The sequence below is a fragment of the Cyprinodon tularosa genome, unplaced genomic scaffold (assembly GCF_016077235.1).
Source record: "Cyprinodon tularosa strain WSP-4 unplaced genomic scaffold, ASM1607723v1 ctg100, whole genome shotgun sequence".
In the NCBI taxonomy this organism is placed as follows: Eukaryota; Metazoa; Chordata; class Actinopteri; order Cyprinodontiformes; family Cyprinodontidae; genus Cyprinodon; species Cyprinodon tularosa.
In genome coordinates, this window is record NW_024037783.1 from 1,550,709 (window position 1) to 1,570,867 (window position 20,159).

At 38.9% G+C, this 20,159-nt stretch overlaps 1 protein-coding gene across 11 annotated transcripts in view; it reads left to right on the forward strand.

Annotated features, from left to right (window-relative positions):
- Positions 1 to 20,159, forward strand: part of nav2a (neuron navigator 2a) — a 244,695-nt gene that overhangs the window by 220,811 nt on the left and 3,725 nt on the right. For 6 of the 11 annotated variants that reach the window (XM_038272842.1, XM_038272370.1, XM_038272671.1 and 3 more), the window contains 24 exons: positions 563 to 852; positions 2,666 to 2,731; positions 3,290 to 3,334; positions 4,477 to 4,634; positions 4,859 to 5,041; positions 8,639 to 8,691; positions 10,041 to 10,064; positions 10,365 to 10,439; positions 12,621 to 12,704; positions 12,797 to 12,920; positions 13,101 to 13,264; positions 14,395 to 14,403; positions 15,857 to 16,029; positions 16,121 to 16,274; positions 16,399 to 16,585; positions 16,916 to 17,016; positions 17,099 to 17,194; positions 17,331 to 17,505; positions 17,658 to 17,893; positions 18,102 to 18,253; positions 18,356 to 18,427; positions 18,515 to 18,711; positions 18,792 to 18,910; positions 19,720 to 19,920. In XM_038272842.1, coding sequence (XP_038128770.1) covers positions 563 to 852; positions 2,666 to 2,731; positions 3,290 to 3,334; positions 4,477 to 4,634; positions 4,859 to 5,041; positions 8,639 to 8,691; positions 10,041 to 10,064; positions 10,365 to 10,439; positions 12,621 to 12,704; positions 12,797 to 12,920; positions 13,101 to 13,264; positions 14,395 to 14,403; positions 15,857 to 16,029; positions 16,121 to 16,274; positions 16,399 to 16,585; positions 16,916 to 17,016; positions 17,099 to 17,194; positions 17,331 to 17,505; positions 17,658 to 17,893; positions 18,102 to 18,253; positions 18,356 to 18,427; positions 18,515 to 18,711; positions 18,792 to 18,910; positions 19,720 to 19,920 — 3,138 coding nt within the window. The remainder of the gene's footprint in view (positions 1 to 562; positions 853 to 2,665; positions 2,732 to 3,289; positions 3,335 to 4,476; positions 4,635 to 4,858; positions 5,042 to 8,638; positions 8,692 to 10,040; positions 10,065 to 10,364; positions 10,440 to 12,620; positions 12,705 to 12,796; positions 12,921 to 13,100; positions 13,265 to 14,394; positions 14,404 to 15,856; positions 16,030 to 16,120; positions 16,275 to 16,398; positions 16,586 to 16,915; positions 17,017 to 17,098; positions 17,195 to 17,330; positions 17,506 to 17,657; positions 17,894 to 18,101; positions 18,254 to 18,355; positions 18,428 to 18,514; positions 18,712 to 18,791; positions 18,911 to 19,719; positions 19,921 to 20,159) is intronic. The other 5 variants (XM_038272440.1, XM_038273116.1, XM_038272508.1 and 2 more) reach the window with 4 other exon arrangements.

Sequence of the window (20,159 nt, forward strand, 5' to 3'; positions counted from 1 at the left end):
TTACACAACTCAGGTTCAGGTAGAGCACGGATGAGCCTAGAAGACTCCCCTTTGACAAACAGGAGATTCTTAATGGTTTCAGAAACTTATATGTTTGAGCATGCTCAAACTGTCTCTCCATTCACTCTCACATGATTCATAAGTTTGATCTTTCTAGTTATGAGTCATATGATGACACATGGGGTGATGTTTGTCTAAAGAGTAGGCCTGTTTTAACAAACAATTGACAGTTCAAAAGTTTATTCAATTATTTAAGCCTCAGTTTACATTGACTGGGACTGTGGACGCTCCACATGACAATACTGCCACTGAAATTTGGACTAAAAAATAAACATTTATGCTTAAGAACGTAGCAATAGTTTTTTTTTTTTTTTTTAAGAAAATGAAAACAAGACTAAGGAGCAAAGAGGTTATTCTGGAACTTAAACCATATATTGCAAATACAGCCACTGGCTGGCATAATAATTGAAGGCCTTCTTTCATATTAGCATCCCAGGTCAATTTTTGTACCAGAGAGAGCTTCTATAAAAATGGTAAACCTCATCTTGAATTTATTTTCCAGGCCTCCAGCCCAGGATCAATTTATTCCTCCACTGGTCCCTCAAACAGCTTGACATGGGGAACCACCTTCAGTGGCTCCTCTGTCCCGAGCAGGGAGGGCACTCTGGCTGGACATGGTTGCGCAGGCAGTGTGGGCTTTCCCTCCGTCAGCAGCATGCACACCAGCAGTGAGTCCATTGACATGAGTCTTAGCAGTGCCGGAGGAGGTGGCGGAGGACAGGGGAACCACAGGGAGGACACACTGTCTGCTCTGGGTCGCACCGGGAGCGTCAAGACCGGCATGTCAGAGAGGTGAGGGCGTAAATATAGAGTTATAGAAGACTAATAATCAGGAAATGGATTTCTTCTCTAATCTTCTATCTGGAATGTTTTCTTAAAGTTTCACAGAAAAAAATTTATAAAATAATTTTCTAAGTTATATTATGTCTCGGTTTGACACATATTAGTTTGTAACTGTGTTTGTTTTACTATGCCTTAGAAGCACACCAGAATATAATTCAGCTGATGTTTAGTTACATAGAAAAAATAATGTGCTACATAGCTCGAATGTGACAAAATATCAGCGGGTTGATATTATTTTATCCACACTCTCTCCAGCTAAACAATTTACGGTAATAAGAATTAACTGCAATATTTTCTTCTGCAAAACCCAAGGAAGATCTCATATGGGCATATCGGTTCAGTCATATGTTTGTGACAGATTGTTCGGTTTAATTAAAGTGGTAAATGTTTTCAACCTGTACAGCAAAATCCATTGCACTTTTCATTTGGAAATGAAGAAACAGGCTCTGTTTCAGAGGTAACATTTTTTACTGCACATTAAAGTTAAATAGAGCTGACATCATGGAGAAAAACGATAATATTATTGATATAAATAAGTAGATATATTGATCAGACTTATAGTACCCATGTATTATGAGCACCTCTGTTCTTAATGTTTTAAAACACAAAATTATTAATATCCCTTGAAAATGTATTCTTTTTAGGTGGCATTTTTTGTGTGATTGAAAGTTAGAAATATTGACTAAAATTACCAGAAAAGTTGGAGCACATACATTTGTATCCAGGCATATGGACTCAGGGAACTCAAAATAAGCAACCTATGCAACCTAGTGCTTCTAGAAATTATCTAGTTAATGAATTGTAGCCCAATATAAGTTAGTCATGAATTATGGGAATGATCAATCGTACTCTTTAGCAATGAAAGAATCCTTTAACACATGAAAATAGATGCTCCAGTCAGGTGAACCCTTTGGCGAAATAGTGTGCAGCAATACATTTATGCTGCACTTTAGCATGATTACTCCCCCTGGTAAGACTTGGTGCTTTCAGTCTAAGGATTTTGATTGTTGTTGTTTTTATATTGTTTTCCTATTGATGCATTGACCTAAATAAAAGACAATCATTGAAAAAATACAGTTAAAGCAGGCAAAGACTTGGGACGGGGGTGTATGCTTTACAAAATGCAAACAAAACTTTTGGATTATTATTTCTTTAAAAAAAAACTATCCTCATGTCACAGCCGTGTGAATATTTTCTCTAACATCTTAATGAAATACTTTAAAGTTCTGGCTGTTTCTTAACAACATATGAAAAATTCAAGAGTCATTAATACTTTTGTGGTTAAAGCTCTTGTATTCATGAGATACATTCTTATATGTTAATGATTGGCAAAAAAGAGAAGACATGAAATATGCATGTTGTGTAGCTTTAGAAATTCCAGACCAACTATAAGGACTTCCTACTTAAAAATTCCTAAAATGAGGATGATTTCAATAAAGCAGCTATGATGGTAAAGTCTCCTCATGTTTGCCTTTCAGTGTTCAGCCAAAGTAGAAATATCAAATAATTTGTCTTCCTTGGTTTCTTTTTTAATACAGTAGCCGATGCCTTTCTGACAGTTTGTGTAATTTGATGAGAATGTCTCAAAGGAAACATTATATCAACTGGACTTAAAGCTGTGGTATCACTGTTGTCCCTCTCAGATGAGTCCTTGCTATTGAGTTATGTTCTGAGACATTCCTCATCTACCTCACTCTCTAAAACTTTGCTGTTTTTTTGTGTCTGTTGTGCGTTTTATTTTTTCTTTCCTGTCTTTCATCAGTCCCCTCTCCTCGCCCTCCGCTAGCCCTATATTCAGCAGAAACACGCTACCTCGGAGGCAGGACAGGTAAATCTACCTGTGTGAAGTGTTAGGCTCTTTGCTGAGGTGGGTGGTCCCATTAAACCACCACCTGCTGCCACACAGGGAGCCCCCATCTTCTAGGTTTAGAGTCTGTAATCTAGTCTCCTTGTTTGTCCTTGCAGCTTTGTGGCCCTGTGTGGTAGTCTGTGGTTATTTTTAAGACTTCTTCAGATGAGAAATTATAAGTTATATAGATTGTTGTTTCTTAACTTATCAAACACTGCCCCCTGGCGGTTAAGGGAAGTGTTACATCAGTGTTGCGTTTATGTTGTCACAATATTTAGGATCTAGAGGCCAGTATGCTTATTTGTTTTTATTACAAGCATTACTTACTTTTAAGTGTTTCCCTTGTTATTTATGTAAAAAGAAAGAACCCAAAGTTCTTTGAAAAGATGATCATTTTTGCAAGAAAACAGAAACAGACTTTCCAGATTGGGCATTGAATACAGAATAGAAACTATTGTTAAAAATAATAATTTAGCAAGTTTTTTTTGCCTCTTTCAGCCATTTGTGTTCCTCTTCTGAAGTGTTTCTCTCCCACAGAGGGCCACATTGTGGTAGAAACACTCTGCCTAAGAAGGGATTCAGGTACCGCATTTGTTTGCGTTGGACGCGTTTCACTCTTTCACTCTGGTTTACCAGAATTTGCTTTGTTTTCCTCGTTTGCCTTTTTTCCTTCCCCCACAGTCTTCACATCATCTCGTTAAGGCTTCTCCTCACGCTTTAAAATGCAAGATTTTGTTTGGCACTTGGCACATGTGCTGTTGTGTTGAGTGTTTTCCCACTGTGCAGATCTATAAGTGTTTTGTGCAGGAACAGGCATGACCTTTTTGTATTGGGGTCAGTTTGTTTTTTTTGTCTGTTCTGCTTTTTCCATTGCCTAAATCTAAATGCAGTCCTAGTTCACGCTGTTGTAATATTTTGGTGCAGCATCAGTTTCATCTTCATGTCAGATCCTGGTGATTTAATCTTGTTTCTTGAGCAAAAAAAAATTCCACAAAGTTCAGCTCAATTTAGCTACATTCTTACTGCAGCCTGAAGTGATCCTAATCAGATGTTTTTGCCCATATGCGACCTGTATCTTATCTTTTCATGACAATCTGAACAAAACAGATCTGATTTTTCCAAATGCGACCCAGACCACTTGGCTATTTGGTCCTGAATCAAATACAGATCTGATCATTTCAAATGCGACCTGTGTATGAACGGCCATGACGCATTCATCCAACCTGGATGTAATTAATACTCAACAGAGGTCAATATTCTGCAGCATGCTAAGCAGAAGCAGGAAGAAAAACAACAACCATGGCAGAGGATAATACAGAGAGCAGTCTTTCTTTTCGACCCTCTTTAATAAATTGCATTGTTAATGTACTAATGTGTTGGAAAAGAAATGAAAGATTGTGAGATGCGTTCCAGCACTATCATTCGTAAACACAGAACACGCTTGCTTGGGACGTCATTGTGCCCCCTGCTGTGCATGTGTGACACTCAAGTTATATGATTGCAGCTCACACAGAAAATCACATTCAGTTTGTATATATTTTGAATTGTAAACAACCATTCAAAATAAACGGATTTAACAAAAAAAAAAAAAAATGGAATTGAGCATTAAGGCCTGCAGTGTGAAAGTAGCCATATTGTATAAAAACATGGTCCCATATCATTGCCAGTGTTCTCCTCTGTTGTGTCTTGGGTTCCATGTAACCTATTTTCTTGATTCTCTGCAGGTACGGTCCGTCACAGCAGCTGCGAGGTCATGAGGATCGTGATTGGCTGCGCTCCCATTCCACCAGCGGGCTTCAGGACTCTACCAGCAATTCCCCCTTCTCCCCCGGCTCCAGCCTAACCTCTCCCTCTGGTACTCGCTTCAACTTTGGACAGCTGGGTAGGATACTAAAGGACAACTTTACAAATACAGCTGAGGCTTATCTGTGAGGCTAGAGACTGTTTATGAGACAAGAAATGCCAAACCCTCAGATATTTATTTGTAAAAAGTCAGCTTTTCTTTAAAATTTTTTAAACATTCAAATGATTACAGAGATCCTCTGAAATTTGTTGTCAAAATAGACTATTGATCCAAGCTTTGTGTTTTTTTATGCCTTTTTACAGCAACCAGTCCAACCTCTGCAGGTCAGATCAACCTCGCCAGTCTGCGCAACAACAGCCTGACAAATCAGGATACTCCTTTTGATCCCTGCAGCGACAATCGGCTGAGAAACTCCTGCATGTCGCTGGATGAGAAAACCCGCACAATGAGCCGATCTGGATCATTCAGGGATGGCTTTGAAGAAGGTAAGACGTCTGGTAATGTTTCTGTTTCACATTAAGGATTCAATCAGGTGTAATCATGATTAAACTAGTTCTCCAGCCTCCATTAAGCTTTCATTTCCAATTATTAAGTCCTGATGCCAGAAGAAATATCTGTTCATTTCCATAAAGAGCACTAGCCCTAATTCCAATAGTTCCTATTGGAAAAAACAAAACAGAAAAACAATATTAATTCCCTTAGAAACCCTTAATGTTGTGATGTTTGGAATAGATACATTGCATACAGCATATGCCATCGTCATGCTGTTTTGTTTTACTTGTATTTGGTTCCCATATTACGAGATTTAAGACATTTATGCTAAAAGGAAAGGTTAATATAACTGAATTAAATGTGAACATTAGTCTTATTTGTCTGTCTTTCTTAAAAAGCTTGTTTTCAGGTTTATTTTTTTAAGTAAACATAAATGGCAGCTAGATGATTATGTTTCTATTATCATGTATCCAACAGTTTATTTTATTTTGTATTAGAGCTGAGGAGCTGTCTGTTAGCTATTGTAAAGTTTGTCTTCAAAGCTGAACATCTAAGGCAAACACCAGGTGAAAAACCCAGATGAAGCCATGTTATTACACCTAATGCATGCGTAACATATCTGCCTCAGCCCCCAGCCAGCCCCTGCACCACTTATTCTTCTCCCCTTTCAGCAGCAGGGATAATTACAGGGATCGCTGTGAGAGGTGTGAGTGAGACGTGGTGACATTTAGGAAAAACCACCAAACAAAACTTTCTCCCTCCTACTTTCTCTCCGTCTTTGTCTGCATTGCACTGTCGTTTCTGCAATATCTGCATGGCCTTGCTTCTCAAGTGTAAAGTTACCTTTCAACCAGAATGTGACTGACAGCACAAAAGTCACCTCATCCATCCAACACTTTGTCGGACCATGCTTAAGGAAAGCAACAACTCTGTACTCTGTCATCTCATTTACACCACAGTAAATCCACCCTGCTTATATTCATCTGCAAGTCTTTTTATCTGCACAATCTGATCATGTTGAAGGAGAATTGATAAGATTATAAACCATTTTCTACATGACAGTCTAAGTACAGTTCTTGAAATAAAATACAGTATATATGATAACTAGCTGTAAAGGAAAAGACAAAAAAATATATAATTTTACCAAGATTCTGTCAATTTCAACCCAGACATGGACATAAAGACAGTTTTCTCAGGATCCCTCCTATTCTTCTCCACTTCCTCCGCCTCTTGTTGCAGACTCGGGGCATTCCCGAAACATGGAAAACATATAATCTTTCCAGTGAGTCTTGGGTCTACCCTGAGGCTTGCTCCCAGTGGGATGCATAGAAAGCACATCTCTAGAGAGTTGTCTCCAAGTCTTCCTCTGCTGGTCCCTGAACTAACTGAGCCATTTCCTTCCAATTTAAACAACCGCCTCCTGAAGGACTGAGCTCTTTAAATAATCAGATGTGCCTCAGCTGGGCCTCACCTCTCACTTACTGGCTGTTGGGATAGGTTCCATTATGAATGAATGGATGGATTAAAATGTATTTGGATGAAATAACAGGAGATGATGAAACAACGGCAGTTTTCCAGCTACCTAAGAGCTGTTTTAAAAGCTCCTGTTTTAGTTGCAAGTTTTCAACAATGGTTTAAAAATATAACAGCTTAGGGATTTGTTTTTACTCATCTTTAGGTTGGAACTTTTGAAAAATCTTAAAAATACTGAGGGAAAAAAACTGTGCATATATGTTGTTTTAAACTTTACAACTCAAGAACTGAAGAATGTACCAACAAAGCCAAAGCAAGAGTAAGGTGTCCCTCATGTTGAGACTAAATAAAATCCGTAATCTATACGTTAAAAAAAGAAGGGGTGGAATTTTATTTTAAATTTTTTTTTGAAGCATGCATAGCCCTATTAATATAGTCTATTAACCTAAAGCAATATGCATGGTATGTTTGTTACATGTCAGGTACGCCGGTCATTGACATTGACCAAGGCACCTTACAGTAGAACTGCAGTCAGTCCCTGGACTGGCATGGCTATCTCTGCCCCTACATAGTTAGGGACAAATGTCCCACTGGGTTTAGCTTCATAGTCATGGTAGGACACTTCTTTGATGTTATTTATTTTGCTCAGGCTACTCGTAAGCCCACAGCCTGCCAAATGTTGAAAGGGCAATATAATTGCCATTAACTGTTAATATGTAGTTAAAATTTTAAACATTTAGTAATAAAATATCACAGGGGATTGTATGGGGGGGGGGGGGGGTGTTTGTTTAAGAAGGGAGATGATTTTTAAGATTTTTTTTAAGAAAGGGTATTCCATCCCACCTCCAAGCCTGCTCCCCCACCCCCACCCCCCAACTTGAGTTTTGAATAAAATCATCAAATCAATTTAAAGACCCTGTACATACAAGCTAGTGACGTTTCTCTGACGCACAGAGAGGTCAACCCAATGAGACAAAAACAAGCTTTAGACGCCATCTTCCTAAACTAATGAGGCAGTCATCTTGTTCATTAAAAGTTGCATCAGTTTTAGCCTTTTATCCATCTGTCCCTCCTTTTTCCCTCCTCCGATTTTTGCAGGGTCCCTGTTTTAATCCTGACTGTTATACAACTGTCAGCTGTAAATTTGCAGCAAGTATTGGATTTTTTTTTTTTTTGTATTTCAAATTAAACCAGGAAGCTCTAAAGACTTTTATTATTTAATATTTTTAAAAGACAGTCAGAAACTAATTTAGTCCAAAAGGTCATTAAAACAGGATAACCTTATTGTTTTGTCTCGCAGTGAAAACTAAATGTTCTCCTTTTATGTGGCTGACGAGACACTTTTCTGTCTAGACCAAACAAAGATAAGATCCAGTAGTCTAAAAAACTTCTATCTGCCTTTTTAAACAGAACAAATTATTCTTTGCAGATCAGGCCGACCTCTCGTTGTGGTTTCTGACATCATATCACTGATCCCTTCTAATCTGCTCCCAGACGGGGAACAGTACCGGCCCTGTTTCCAGAGTCTCGCATGCGATTAGTCACTGAGTCACTGCGGTAGTGTTCAGGTTGTCATTAGTTGCACCACAGCTTGACTGTAATGTGAAGGAGTTTTATCTTTATAGCCACTGAGCCGTAGTCACTACATTAAGCTTTGAGCTAAATTTGATTCTGGGACCAACCTCCACGCCAGACCACACCCACCAGTGTCCAGACTTTACTTTTGGTCTGTTGTAAAATGAACTATTGAATCAGTCTGAAGGTCGTTCCTGCTGTGGAGCTTTATATCAATTTATTTCTCTTCCAAGAAACCTATGAGTTAAAATGTTCTCCTAGTTATAGTGTGCATAAAATGAATAAATGCATCTAGAATGTCGATTTAGATTTTCAGAAACCTGTGCAGCAATGTCTAAATACTTTGATTAATTCTAAATCATTTTAGTTACACATTTAGAGATTATATTGAGAGGTTGAAGTTATTTGCTCATGGTGTCTTCCTAGGAGCTAATCAGCAGCTTGAGTTGCTAAAGCCTCGACCAGCAATAAATCACATTGATATACAATCAGAGCCATTTCCTAATCCCAGCTTTTCTTTTGTTTTGTTTTTCCCTCTTTAGTTCATGGATCCTCTCTGTCTTTGGTATCCAGCACCTCCTCTATGTACTCTACGGTGAGTTTAACTACCCTCACAGACATATTTGTTCCCTTTTGCTTCTTTTTTTCTGGATCAAATTAATTAGGATAAAATTGTCTCTAATGTGTTAAAAGCTAAAAAAAAAAAAAAAAAAAAAAAACACTCAATAATCTGAGCAGCTATTCTTTTGGAATCAACTTTAGTTTACTTAAATATGAAATTTTATCACTCAGCCCCCAGAGTTATGTGACTCATACATCCTGTAAGGATAAAAGTATTGCCGTAGTCACACGGACATACAGGGCTCAGCCCACATGAACACGCTGGGATCTAAGTGCATCCCAGGGAAGCTCCTCCTCCTTCTGGGCTTCTTAACTCACCTGAGCAGGTGTAGCAGAGAAATTCTCAGACATGTTTTAAACCTCTGAGCCCCGAGAGACTCTGGAAATCATAGCAGGCAAGAGATTGGAGAAAAGATGATGGCGACTTTATCCCTGACGGGAACCGTCTCACCTTGGCAGCAAACGGTAGGAGAGTGTGGAAGTTACAGATTAAATGGAACATTGCTCAGAATCAGCTTTTTAAAAAGAGCTGAATTTGCCTAGTGTCATGGGGTTTCATAGAAACAGGATCTATGTGTTTTTAGCTGCTTCTTAAATCTAAAAACAGATCTTCTTTTGCATTACAGTGAGAATTCTCTGTGTTTTACTTGTGTCTGTGTGTGAGATTGAGCAGCCCTGCGTGGACAGATGCCTCTTTGTAAACCACATACCACAGCGCAGATCCGCTAAAGCATGCTGCTCAGACACAGTTAGGAAGCTGTTTACAGGATTTGGGGGTGAAGAATGATTTCTTATATCTTTTATTGCACAGTTGCCTCTTTAAGCTTGCTGTTTAGAAAGATAAAAAAAGAAAAATGCTTTAATCACGCCTTAAAATTAACCCCATAACAAAGCAGTAATAATAATAATAATAATCCATAAATATGATAAGGCTGAGTTCATGGGCAGCTACAGTACAGTTTTGTTTACTTGTAAATGTGGGTGTTTCACTGTTATGGTGACCAGCATCAGGGTGTGTTGTGTTCGTGCGAGCCAGCATTTGTTTTGCATGCTCTCGCTCCATATTTCTACTTATCAGCTGTTTGTTTTTTTTTTTTTTTGGGCCATTGTTCCATGTTATGCTTCTGAGGACAATGAGCCAAACACACAGAGAAATGCCTTCAGGAGGATATCTCTGCTTCCCAGAAATATTACACCAGACTATATCCTGTGCAGTTTATAAAGCTCGTCTCCAAGGAGCTAATAAATCAAACAGTAGAGGCCAGTCTGATGGCAGCAGGTTGAAAAGTCTAATGGTTTCCTTTTCTTGCATTTGTTTTACAGAACGAGGAGAAGTCTCAGTCAGAGGTAAGCATCAGCACACTCAGGACTTTCATCCTCTTTAATTTTTTTATGTGCACTGGTTGGACTTGTTGGAACATGGGCATGTTATTGCAGTTGTATCCAGTTACACATGTAGCCATAATGTGTCTGACCGTCTAACAGGCCCCAGTCTTATTTCCTGAACACCTGTGCACACCTGTATGTGCTGCTTTATGTTTCTTTAGTATTTTATCTTCTAACCAAGGCTGAATTGCACTTACAAACTCTGTTTTTAATGTTGTCTCTTATGGAGCCTTTTTTTATGCTTTTGTTTTGATCCTGCAGATCCGGAAGCTACGGCGGGAGCTGGATGCCTCCCAGGAAAAGGTTTCCGCCCTCACAACACAGCTGAGTGCAAATGTAAGCAAACAAGAAGGTCAACACACGCTTTGGGGAACCTATATCACAGATTATATCACTGACTATTTACTGCATGAACTTAGTGTGCAAAGATTTCCCATTGGTATGAACAACAATAACAAAAGTGACCGTTTTTATGATTAACTATTTTGGTATCTTTTGAATATATTACGTTATATGAAACATGTTTTTTTTTTTTTAAATAGCAATATCTAGATTTATTTGCAGAACTGAAATCCGAAATTCAATTTAATTGTTTCAAAGAGTTTGATCCACCTACAGTTCCTCGTATTTTAAAATTTTACAGTCACAAACCTCTGTGGTCCGATTGTTTTTCAACAATTTCTTTCTTGTACTTTTATGTACTTTTATTGACCCAATTGTATGTCAGACTGACATGTTTGCTCACTCTGCTTTATAAAACAAGACCAGTCAGACTGGATAGAGATCTTAGAGGATCTTTAATTTTCAGATATAGATGTGGACTGAAACATTTTTATTGTAGCAGTGTCTATATATCTACAGGTAAAGCAGGAAAAAATCTAAAATCTTTGAAGTAGTGTTCCTAGAGCACTGGTGTTGAAAACACAGATCTACAGGCAACTCTTCACTGTTGGATTTCACCACACATCCTCTGTGCATGTAGGCAATAAAAGTGGTTTCATTCTCTTACCAGAGCGTCTTCCTTCTAAATGTTGCTGTATTCCATCGAAAGCTTCTCCACAAGAAGCTTTTTATTACGTTTTTGTCTTTCCAATCTTTCTAAGAAGGCCTAAGTTGAGGAGGGCGACATGAACTCTAGACTTTTGCTGCTCTTCCAATTACTATGAGCCTTTTGGCTGCTCTCTTATTAATGTTCCCTTTGTTTGCCTTTGCACTTGTTCTGCACTTTTTCCATCTTCAGAGGACGGATTGAGCTTAGCTCTCTGAGAAATTTAAACCTGAACGTATCTATTTCTGCTATACTTCTCTCCCTGATCTGTCTGCCCACTAATGTTCTCTTTAAGACCTTCCTGGTAGAGCTTGAATTCTCCTTTAGTGACTTATTCTGATCTTTAGTCTACAGATCCACTATTTTGTGATTACTTTTTTCAATAAGGTATAATTTTCTTATCTTTAAAATTGTTAAAAGTACCAGAACGTTTGTCAGTCACACATTGAAAGGTATTCAAAACACAAATTTTCACTAATCCCTATCACAAAGATGCCAAAGTGATCTTTACTCTCAAAGGGTATAATTTTACTACTGGCAGAACCATCAGAGAATCTCCTAAAGTATCTCTAGACACGAACATTTCTGCCTCCCCCCTGTCTGTGTTGCACAAGTCCTGCCACGCTCTGCTGATTTTAAAAGATATGGAGGAAAGCAAAAGGTGTTGGATAACAGCATGTACTCAAGTGCCGGCACACTGCTACCTGATTTAAAGATCAGATTGTAGAGCCAGTGACGCCTGCATACAAGGCGGAGCACCGGGGGGGAGTGGTGGTGGGGGGTGTTATTCAGGTCAGAGAATCTTGTGGTGTGTCACAAACTGATGAGGGATTATCTGAGCACACCTTATGCCTCTGAGTTAGAAAATGAAAGATATCGTGGTAGGATATGTTTTAGAGCCGGTGGTTCTTCACTCTGCATGGTTAAACCAACAAACTCTTTCTCTAAATTAATCCTCAATCATTTGGTGTCATGCAGGGTTAACATTATTACATACAAAATCCTCTAGAGCCTTTTGTTCTGACACAAAGACAGTGGCTTTAAATAAATCTCAGTTCCAGGCTCAATAGTTTAGACTCACTGTTCTGTAATGTAATAACCAGCAGCTAGTAATTTATCTAAAGATGTTATTTTTATGAGATTATTTGGGTTTTGTTTCACTATGGTGACCTCATGCTTGGGTTTAAGCCTTAAGGCTCCAACAGTTATCACAACAGAGTCGATATTTCTCCTCTCACTCAACCGTTCAGTGGATTTTTGGCTTTTAAAGCTGCAGATTGAGACTGTTTTTGATTCCTAGTTGGTATTATATATATATATATATATATATTATCTGGGGCAATTGTCAATATATAACCCAGGGTCCTTCTACAAACAAAAGGGTGATCTTAATCATTAGTTTTTTTACTTTAGTGAGAAAGAAATAAGATACAATTATTTAATTAATCATTGACTTTTTTTTCCCACAGGCTCACCTGGTGGCAGCGTTTGAACAGAGTCTGGGCAACATGACCATCAGACTGAAGAGTCTAACACTGACGGCAGAACAGAAGGTAAAAACAGCTCCTCTTGTTCTAATACCACACATTCAGATAATGCCTCTACTTATCTAATTTAATGTCTTTCCAACATGTTATCTGTAAAGGACTCTGAGCTGAATGAGCTGAGGAAAACTATTGAGCTTCTTAAGAAGCAGAATGCTGTCGCTCAGGCTGCAATTAATGGAGTCATCAACACACCTGAACTTGTACCTAAAGGAGATCGGACAGGTAAGAAACTCCATACTCAATGTCTAGATTGGGGTATTTTAATTAGGGTTTGTCCCAAAATGTGTTTTACTGTAGTACTGCAGACATAATTCCGTCATCCACTGACCTGATATTTTAGAAACTGAGACAAACTGAGCTAACAGAGCCTGTTTAAATGACATGTTACGTATGTGTTCTCAGCTGCCAATAACGGCACTCAGCAGCAGCAGCAGCCGGATCTGCGCATAAGACGGCAGCACTCCTCTGACAGCGTCAGCAGCGTCGCCAGCGCCACCAGCCACTCCAGTGTGGGCTCCAACATGGATGCAGATGCAAAGAACAAGAAGAAGAACAAAAAAAACTGGGTAAGAGTCTGAGAAATCGTAGATGGAGCTCAATAGAACAGATTATTTAAATATTTCTTCATTTTAGTCATTTCCAAAAATGAAACTGGTATATGTATTTATTAATTATTTGTTTCAGGAATTATTTCTGTTGACTTTGAAGAGAATATATAAAAATAATGAAAATCCGACAAAAATTCAAAAATTCACAGAAACCAACCAATAAGATGTATCATATTCTATGTAATGAGTCTATTTGAGTGAAAAAGCCAAACAAATCACCTTTTTCGGTCATTTTCTGAGATGTACCTGTAAATATTTTAAATGTAAAGCCAGGTGAAGTCACTTTCTGCTGACTTATTAAAAAGATCAGTCAGGATGTTTTACCTGACTGATCTGACTGACTGATTTACCTTTATATTTGTTTCTCCAACTTCACGCATGTTTCCGGGTTTTTCCTTCTTCAGCCTTCTTTTTCTGGGGATAAGGTGAATACACCAGACTTTGCTCCACACAGTGCTGTGAAGTGAAAGGTTTGATTTGGTGTTTTTACAGTCCAAAAACGGGATTTCAATTTCTTTGTAAATAAAGTAAATCACCAAATCAATGCTTAATAGATGGTTTCCAGTCATCATAGCTCTTCTTTTATAAGCAAAGATTTGAAAAACAGTTTCTTATTCACTTAATGCCTAAATCTGAGCTTTGTTTTTCTGATATCAAAAGCCGCTGCTGTGCACCGGTGGAAAAGTCCAGGATGATGATGTATGCAACTTGTTTTTTGTTTTTTTTTATAGAAACCATTACCGCCTTGTGTTTGCTCATTTATCATCCTTTTGTCAGTAATTCCTCCTTTAGGTCATAGTGATAAAACCTAACATCCCTTTCCGCCCCTGTATGTGGGTGTCTGTGTTTTTGTGGCGAAGACCCCACACCTGGCTGCAGGTGTTACTCATAGGTGTGCAATATGGAGTACATAGGGGCTCCATTTAGAGGGGAGCCTCTACTGAAAGGCTTCATGTTTCATGATCATTAAAGCCTTTGTAGTTCCTCTGGTTGAATTTTGTCCCCCCCATAAAACATTAACATAGAAAACTATTTGAACATGTGCTGTTTTGTCTCCCTGTCTTCCTCTGCCTCGCTTCATGTGGCAGGTCTATGAGGTAAGGGTGGTATGCTGTGAAAGAAACCAGAGTCTAACCCCTGCACCTCCTATAGGTTACTAACCACAATCCTTTTTTTTTTTCCCTCGCTGTGTTTTAGCTCCGATCGATCTGTCCCTCCTCTCCAACACTGCTCCCTTCTAAACAGTTCTTATGACACTTGAAGCAGCTCCTTTTAGACAACAGCTGTATCCATGGCACAAGTACACATATTTGCCTTAAATAAGTTGTACACTCCTTTATTGGTTCTTCTGGTAAAGATGTGCAATAAGCCTTAAAAAAAAGAACTATGTTGCAGAACTATGTTCTTACACTGAAAAATGAAGAAAAAGAGGCAAACATCACATAAAGCCCAAACGTTTGACACCTCTCTAGATAATGGATTCTAAAATCGCCTGATTTCCAACACTTAATCTTCTCACTTGACATTTTCAAAGTTTAAGAACGCAAAGAGAGACATCTGTAAGCCTTCCTGTTTATAGAATCTTTTTTTCCGCTTTACCTTCAGATCTTTTTAGAGCCAAGGTATGAAAACTGCATGTTGCCATTAACTTGCAAAAAACCCACTGAAAAAAAGATCCTAATTTTCCTTTATAATTTCATGGTTTTTCAAAAAGTTAATATGTCCATGCGAGAGAAAATGGGCTCAGAGCAACATGGTTCCTTTGCTGTACTTTTTAATGTATCAATCACTTTCAAATCAGATGTTTATAGAGTATTTAATCAGATTAGGCTTATATTAAAATTAATAGCAACTAACCAAAGTTTTATTACATTTCAAGCAGTTTTTATTATTTTTTTTTTTACAAATTCCACCCTTTATTTTATTATTATTATTTTTTTGCAATGAGAAGAAATAAGAGATTTGTCTAATTCGTCGTATGGAGAAATGATAAACCCGAAATCCCCCACTTTGCTACAGTTCTTCAACCAGAACCTTTAAATAGGTCAACTTGATTCCACAACCTAGAAAAGTCATGAAAGACTACTTAAAAATTCCCAGAGAATGAAGCTAAGAATAAGTAACAAAGAAGCTAAGAATAAGTAACAATAGTGATTTTCAAGGTTACCAGCACTTTAGCCAGTATGTTTATTTAAAAGGTTTTTTTTACACATCATTACTAGGATTTCCACTGAACATAAGTGGCATTGTGTGCTGCTTTAAAATGGACTTGTATTCCTTTTCTCCTGCCAACAGAAAACCGTTGCTAAAGATGCTTCATGATTACTCAAACTGCTTTATAAGCAGCTCTTATACCAAAATTGCCTTTATTGCAAAGCACATGCTGCTCAGTCAGTCATAAGACAATCTACCTATATATCCTTTTTTCCTGAGGCCCTCTGTTTAATTTTGTCCAGCCGTTTTCCACTACCTTTTCCGGCACATCCTCCTTCCCCTCTGTGCAGACTTGTCAACCTTCCCTTCTTACCTTCTATGTTTGTGTCTTTGCAGCTGCGAAGCTCCTTTAAACAAGCATTCACCAAGAAGAAATCTCCCAAATCCGCCTCGTCTCATTCTGATATTGAGGAGATGATGGACTCATCCTTGCCATCCTCCCCCAAACTGCCTCACAACGGGACTTCAGGCCCCAGCCACATCCTCAGGAACACCCACTCCAACACACTGTACGTTTTGTGCCTAACTGATGTGCATACAGTATGCAGCCCCTATTAAGGTCCAGCCTATGAATGATCGTCCTTGCTTTTAATTCTCCAGATTGTCAGAGTGTTTGGACAGCGAGGCAGAGACGGTGATGCAGCTGCGGAGTGAACTCAGGGAAAAGGAGATGAAGCTGACAGATATCCGCCTGGAGGCTCTTAGTTCTGCGCATCAGCTGGACCAGCTTCGGGAGGCCATGAACCGTATGCAGGTCTGCACGTTCAAGCCAACAGAAGACACTAGTTCTCAGAGCAGAGATAGACAAATTATCATAATTTTATCTCTCTAATTGTCTCACTGGCTTCACTGCTTACTGATTTGTTTGTTGTCGGCAGTTGGAGATTGAAAAGCTGAAGGCGGAAAATGATCGTCTGAAGCTAGAGAGTCAGGGGAGCAGAACAGGATCCCAGGTGTCCATCTCATCCTCCCCTCCCCCTCACACACAAACTCAGACCCCAGGACCCGGTCCAGGACTATCACAGCACAGCCTTAACCTTACCACCAGCGAGTCTACCAGCCTGGGTAAGACACACACTGCAGATTCCTTAAATTAACTTTATTTACCCTTGATTTGATTAAGTAAATACGATGATTTGCCAATGGAATTACTATTTTTACTCTTAAAATAAGAAAATTTGATAATATATACTTGAAAAAAAATTATTTTATATTATACTTAATTATTTTAAGTAAATTGTTCCTTTATCAAAGTGTCTCACTCACCTCCTAAATTCAATTATTTTTTAACGAGAAAAAAATCCTTATTTAGATTTCTATTTTTTGCAGTCAAGTGACTGAAAATAAAGAAATAAAGTATGTAAATAGAACCGGCTGACCTTATTTTCTTCTCAGATATGCTGCTGGATGACACAGGCGGAGATGGTGGGATGAGGAAAGAGGGTCGACATGTAAAGATTGTCGTCAGCCTGGATGAAGAAATCAAGTGGGGGGAGGTGAGACCTGCTTTATGCCGGGAAATAGCTTGAAGAGGATGTGTTTTTTTTACCCAGTGTCTGAATGTCTTGTGTTTTGAAGGAGAGTCAATCTCACCACTTTCTGATTGGTTGCATTGGTGTGAGCGGCAAAACGAAGTGGGACGTCTTGGATGGGGTGGTCCGGCGCCTCTTTAAGGTAATTATAAACATATTTAAAGACTGATTCCCATCATTTACTTTAAAAAACGCGTGATCAAAGTTACAGAGAATTGTGTGCTTCATTCATAATTGTACATTTAAAACCTTATAACTGCTGCTAAAATATTCTGCAGGAGTACATTACGCATGTAGACCCAGTGCACCAGCTTGGTCTAAGCACAGAGAGCGTGCAGGGATACAACATCGGCGAAATCCATCGGCCCAGCAGCTCCAGCGCAGCCACCACGCCTGAGCTGCTGCCCTGTGGCTATCTAGTGGGAGACAACACCATCAACATTCAGCTCAAAGGTATTCGCACTGCTGATGATCGGCTTTGAGAAACAGGAAAATTATCCGTAATACTCATGCAGAGTATTAAATATATTTAAATTTAAATTACTGGTTAAAAAAATTGTATATCTACACATGCCAACCAGTGCTTATGTTGTGTTTGCCTGTAGGTGCAAGCAGTGAAAATGTGGATTCGTTCGTGTTTGAGACGCTGATCCCAAAGCCGATGCTGCAGCGCTACGTGTCCCTGCTGAGGGAGCACAGACGGGTCATCCTGTCAGGGCCCAGCGGCACGGGGAAAACGTACCTGGCAAGCCAGCTCGCTCGGTATCTTCTGCTGCTAGAGGGCCGACCTTTGACCCCGGGCGCTGTCGTCACTTTCAATGTGGACCACAAGTCCAGCAAGGTGAATGCAAATACTGTTTTTAATTTATTGGCTTTTATTTCTTAACTTTTGGGGGGGATTTCTCATTCTGCTTTATAGTAATGAATTTAACTAAAAGCTTCAATATAAGATTACAGTCCTTAATGTTTTTAGATAGCTGAGACTGCAGAATATATCCCCATTACCAAAACACGAGGCAGAGAAAAACAAAGACTCTTTCCTTTTTAAGGAGCTTCGTCAGTACCTGTCAGGATTGGCACAGCAATGCAGCAGTGTCTCTGGGGAAGAGAGCCCCCTGGTGGTCATTCTGGACAACCTCCACCATGTCAGCTCTTTGGGGGAGATCTTTAACGGCCTCTTCAACTGCAACTACCAGCACTTGTCAGTTCACACACATTCATCTGCAGAATGCTGAACTGCAACACAAAATGAATCTATTTAATAATAAAAACATTACTTTGGTTTATCTTTTGCTGTTTTCAGTCCTTACATTATTGGCACCATGAGCCAAGCCACCTCATCCGCTCCCAACCTGCAGCTTCACCACAACTTCAGGTAAATTTGAATGCCTCTGATGTCCTCCTGCCACTGATCTTGCCAATCTATAATAAACACTGTTGCACCCCTATGTTCTTCTTAAAGGTGGATACTGTGTGCCAACCACACTGAACCAGTGAAAGGATTTCTAGGTCGATACCTGAGGAGGAAACTGATAGAGGTTGAGATCGGCAGCCGAACCCGTAATGCAGAGCTGGTAAAGATCATGGACTGGGTCCCACGGGTTTGGCACCACCTGAATCGCTTCCTGGAGACCCACAGCTCCTCTGACGTCACAATCGGTGATAAGATATTACAATTAAGAGAATTTGGTTTAAATAAATTTGATTACATTTATAATTGAAAGTTTTACTTCTTGCAGGACCTCGCCTCTTTCTGTCATGCCCCATGGATGTGGAGGGATCCAGGGTTTGGTTTACCGATCTCTGGAATTATTCCATCATCCCCTACATGCTGGAGGCAGTACGTGAAGGACTGCAGGTAATAGAAATACAACAGTGTTGAGAAGTTTAGTTTAATTTTTATAGATACTATCTTAAATGATGTCAGTAATGTTCATTGCATACATATTTACATTTATAAATTGGTTCTGTAAAACACTATATAGACTATAAGTTGGTAAATAAAAAACTAAAAAAGTGGCTAAAAAAAAGAAATATATCCATTTAAGTCCAGAAAACCTCCTAGTTAAAATATATACAACTGTTTTATTGCAGCATATTCTTATACTTTTCATTGAGAAAAATGATAATTGAAGATAAGATTGTTTGTCAGTGCTGAAAAAGTCTCATATTTAGTTTTTGTTTTTTTCTTCTACCTGTTTACTGGTTTTCTCTTCCAAGACAACTTCCTTGAAATTACTATAACTAGTACCGTAGATCTATCTAGAGATGGGCAGAGTACACAAAGATTTCACTCAAATAGGAGTACAAAAAGTACTTCATGAAATGGCAACACGATTACCAAGTAACTGTAGGCTTAAAACATTGAATTTAGTGTCTAAAATTATGTAATCAGACAAACACTTCTGGGCAAATTTTTGTATTCCAAACCAAATAAAATAGAGATAAATAACAAGATTACAAGATAACAAATTTGAGCTGAACAAACACTTTTTCCTAGTAATTTTTTAACATATACGTACAAACTAATGAGTACAAGAGATAATGCATATGTCAGGAAGGGATAAATGATAATTTATAATGAACATTTCTGTAGTCTGAACTAATGAGCAACATCTAGAAAGTGTGTCCCAGACTCTCCTTATAACTATATGCCACTCTGTGTAGCTTTATGGACGCAGGGCTGGATGGGAGGACCCAGCGGCTTGGGTGATCGACACATATCCTTGGTCATCAACTCCAACTCCGGGTGACTGGGCCCCGCTGCTGCAGCTCCGTCCCGAGGACGTGGGCTTTGATGGCTACTCCGCACCAAGAGAAGGTGTTAGGAAAAAACCGCCACAGAGTGACAGTGACGCAGATCCACTGGTGAGCAAAAATCCACAATGTTCGTAAAAGTGCAAACATTTAAAGATCAGAGCAAATTACCTAAAGAAACTATCAATTTCATAAAGAATGCTGGATCTGTTCTGGGAACTTGCTAGAACCGCTGGAGGTTGTATTAATTTTCGAAGGGCTAAGTACCAATGAACTTAATGTCTTCTAGATTTTGTTAATTTTTTGTCTAGCACCTAAAAATCCATTAAAATTGGTTGTTTTAATCTGAC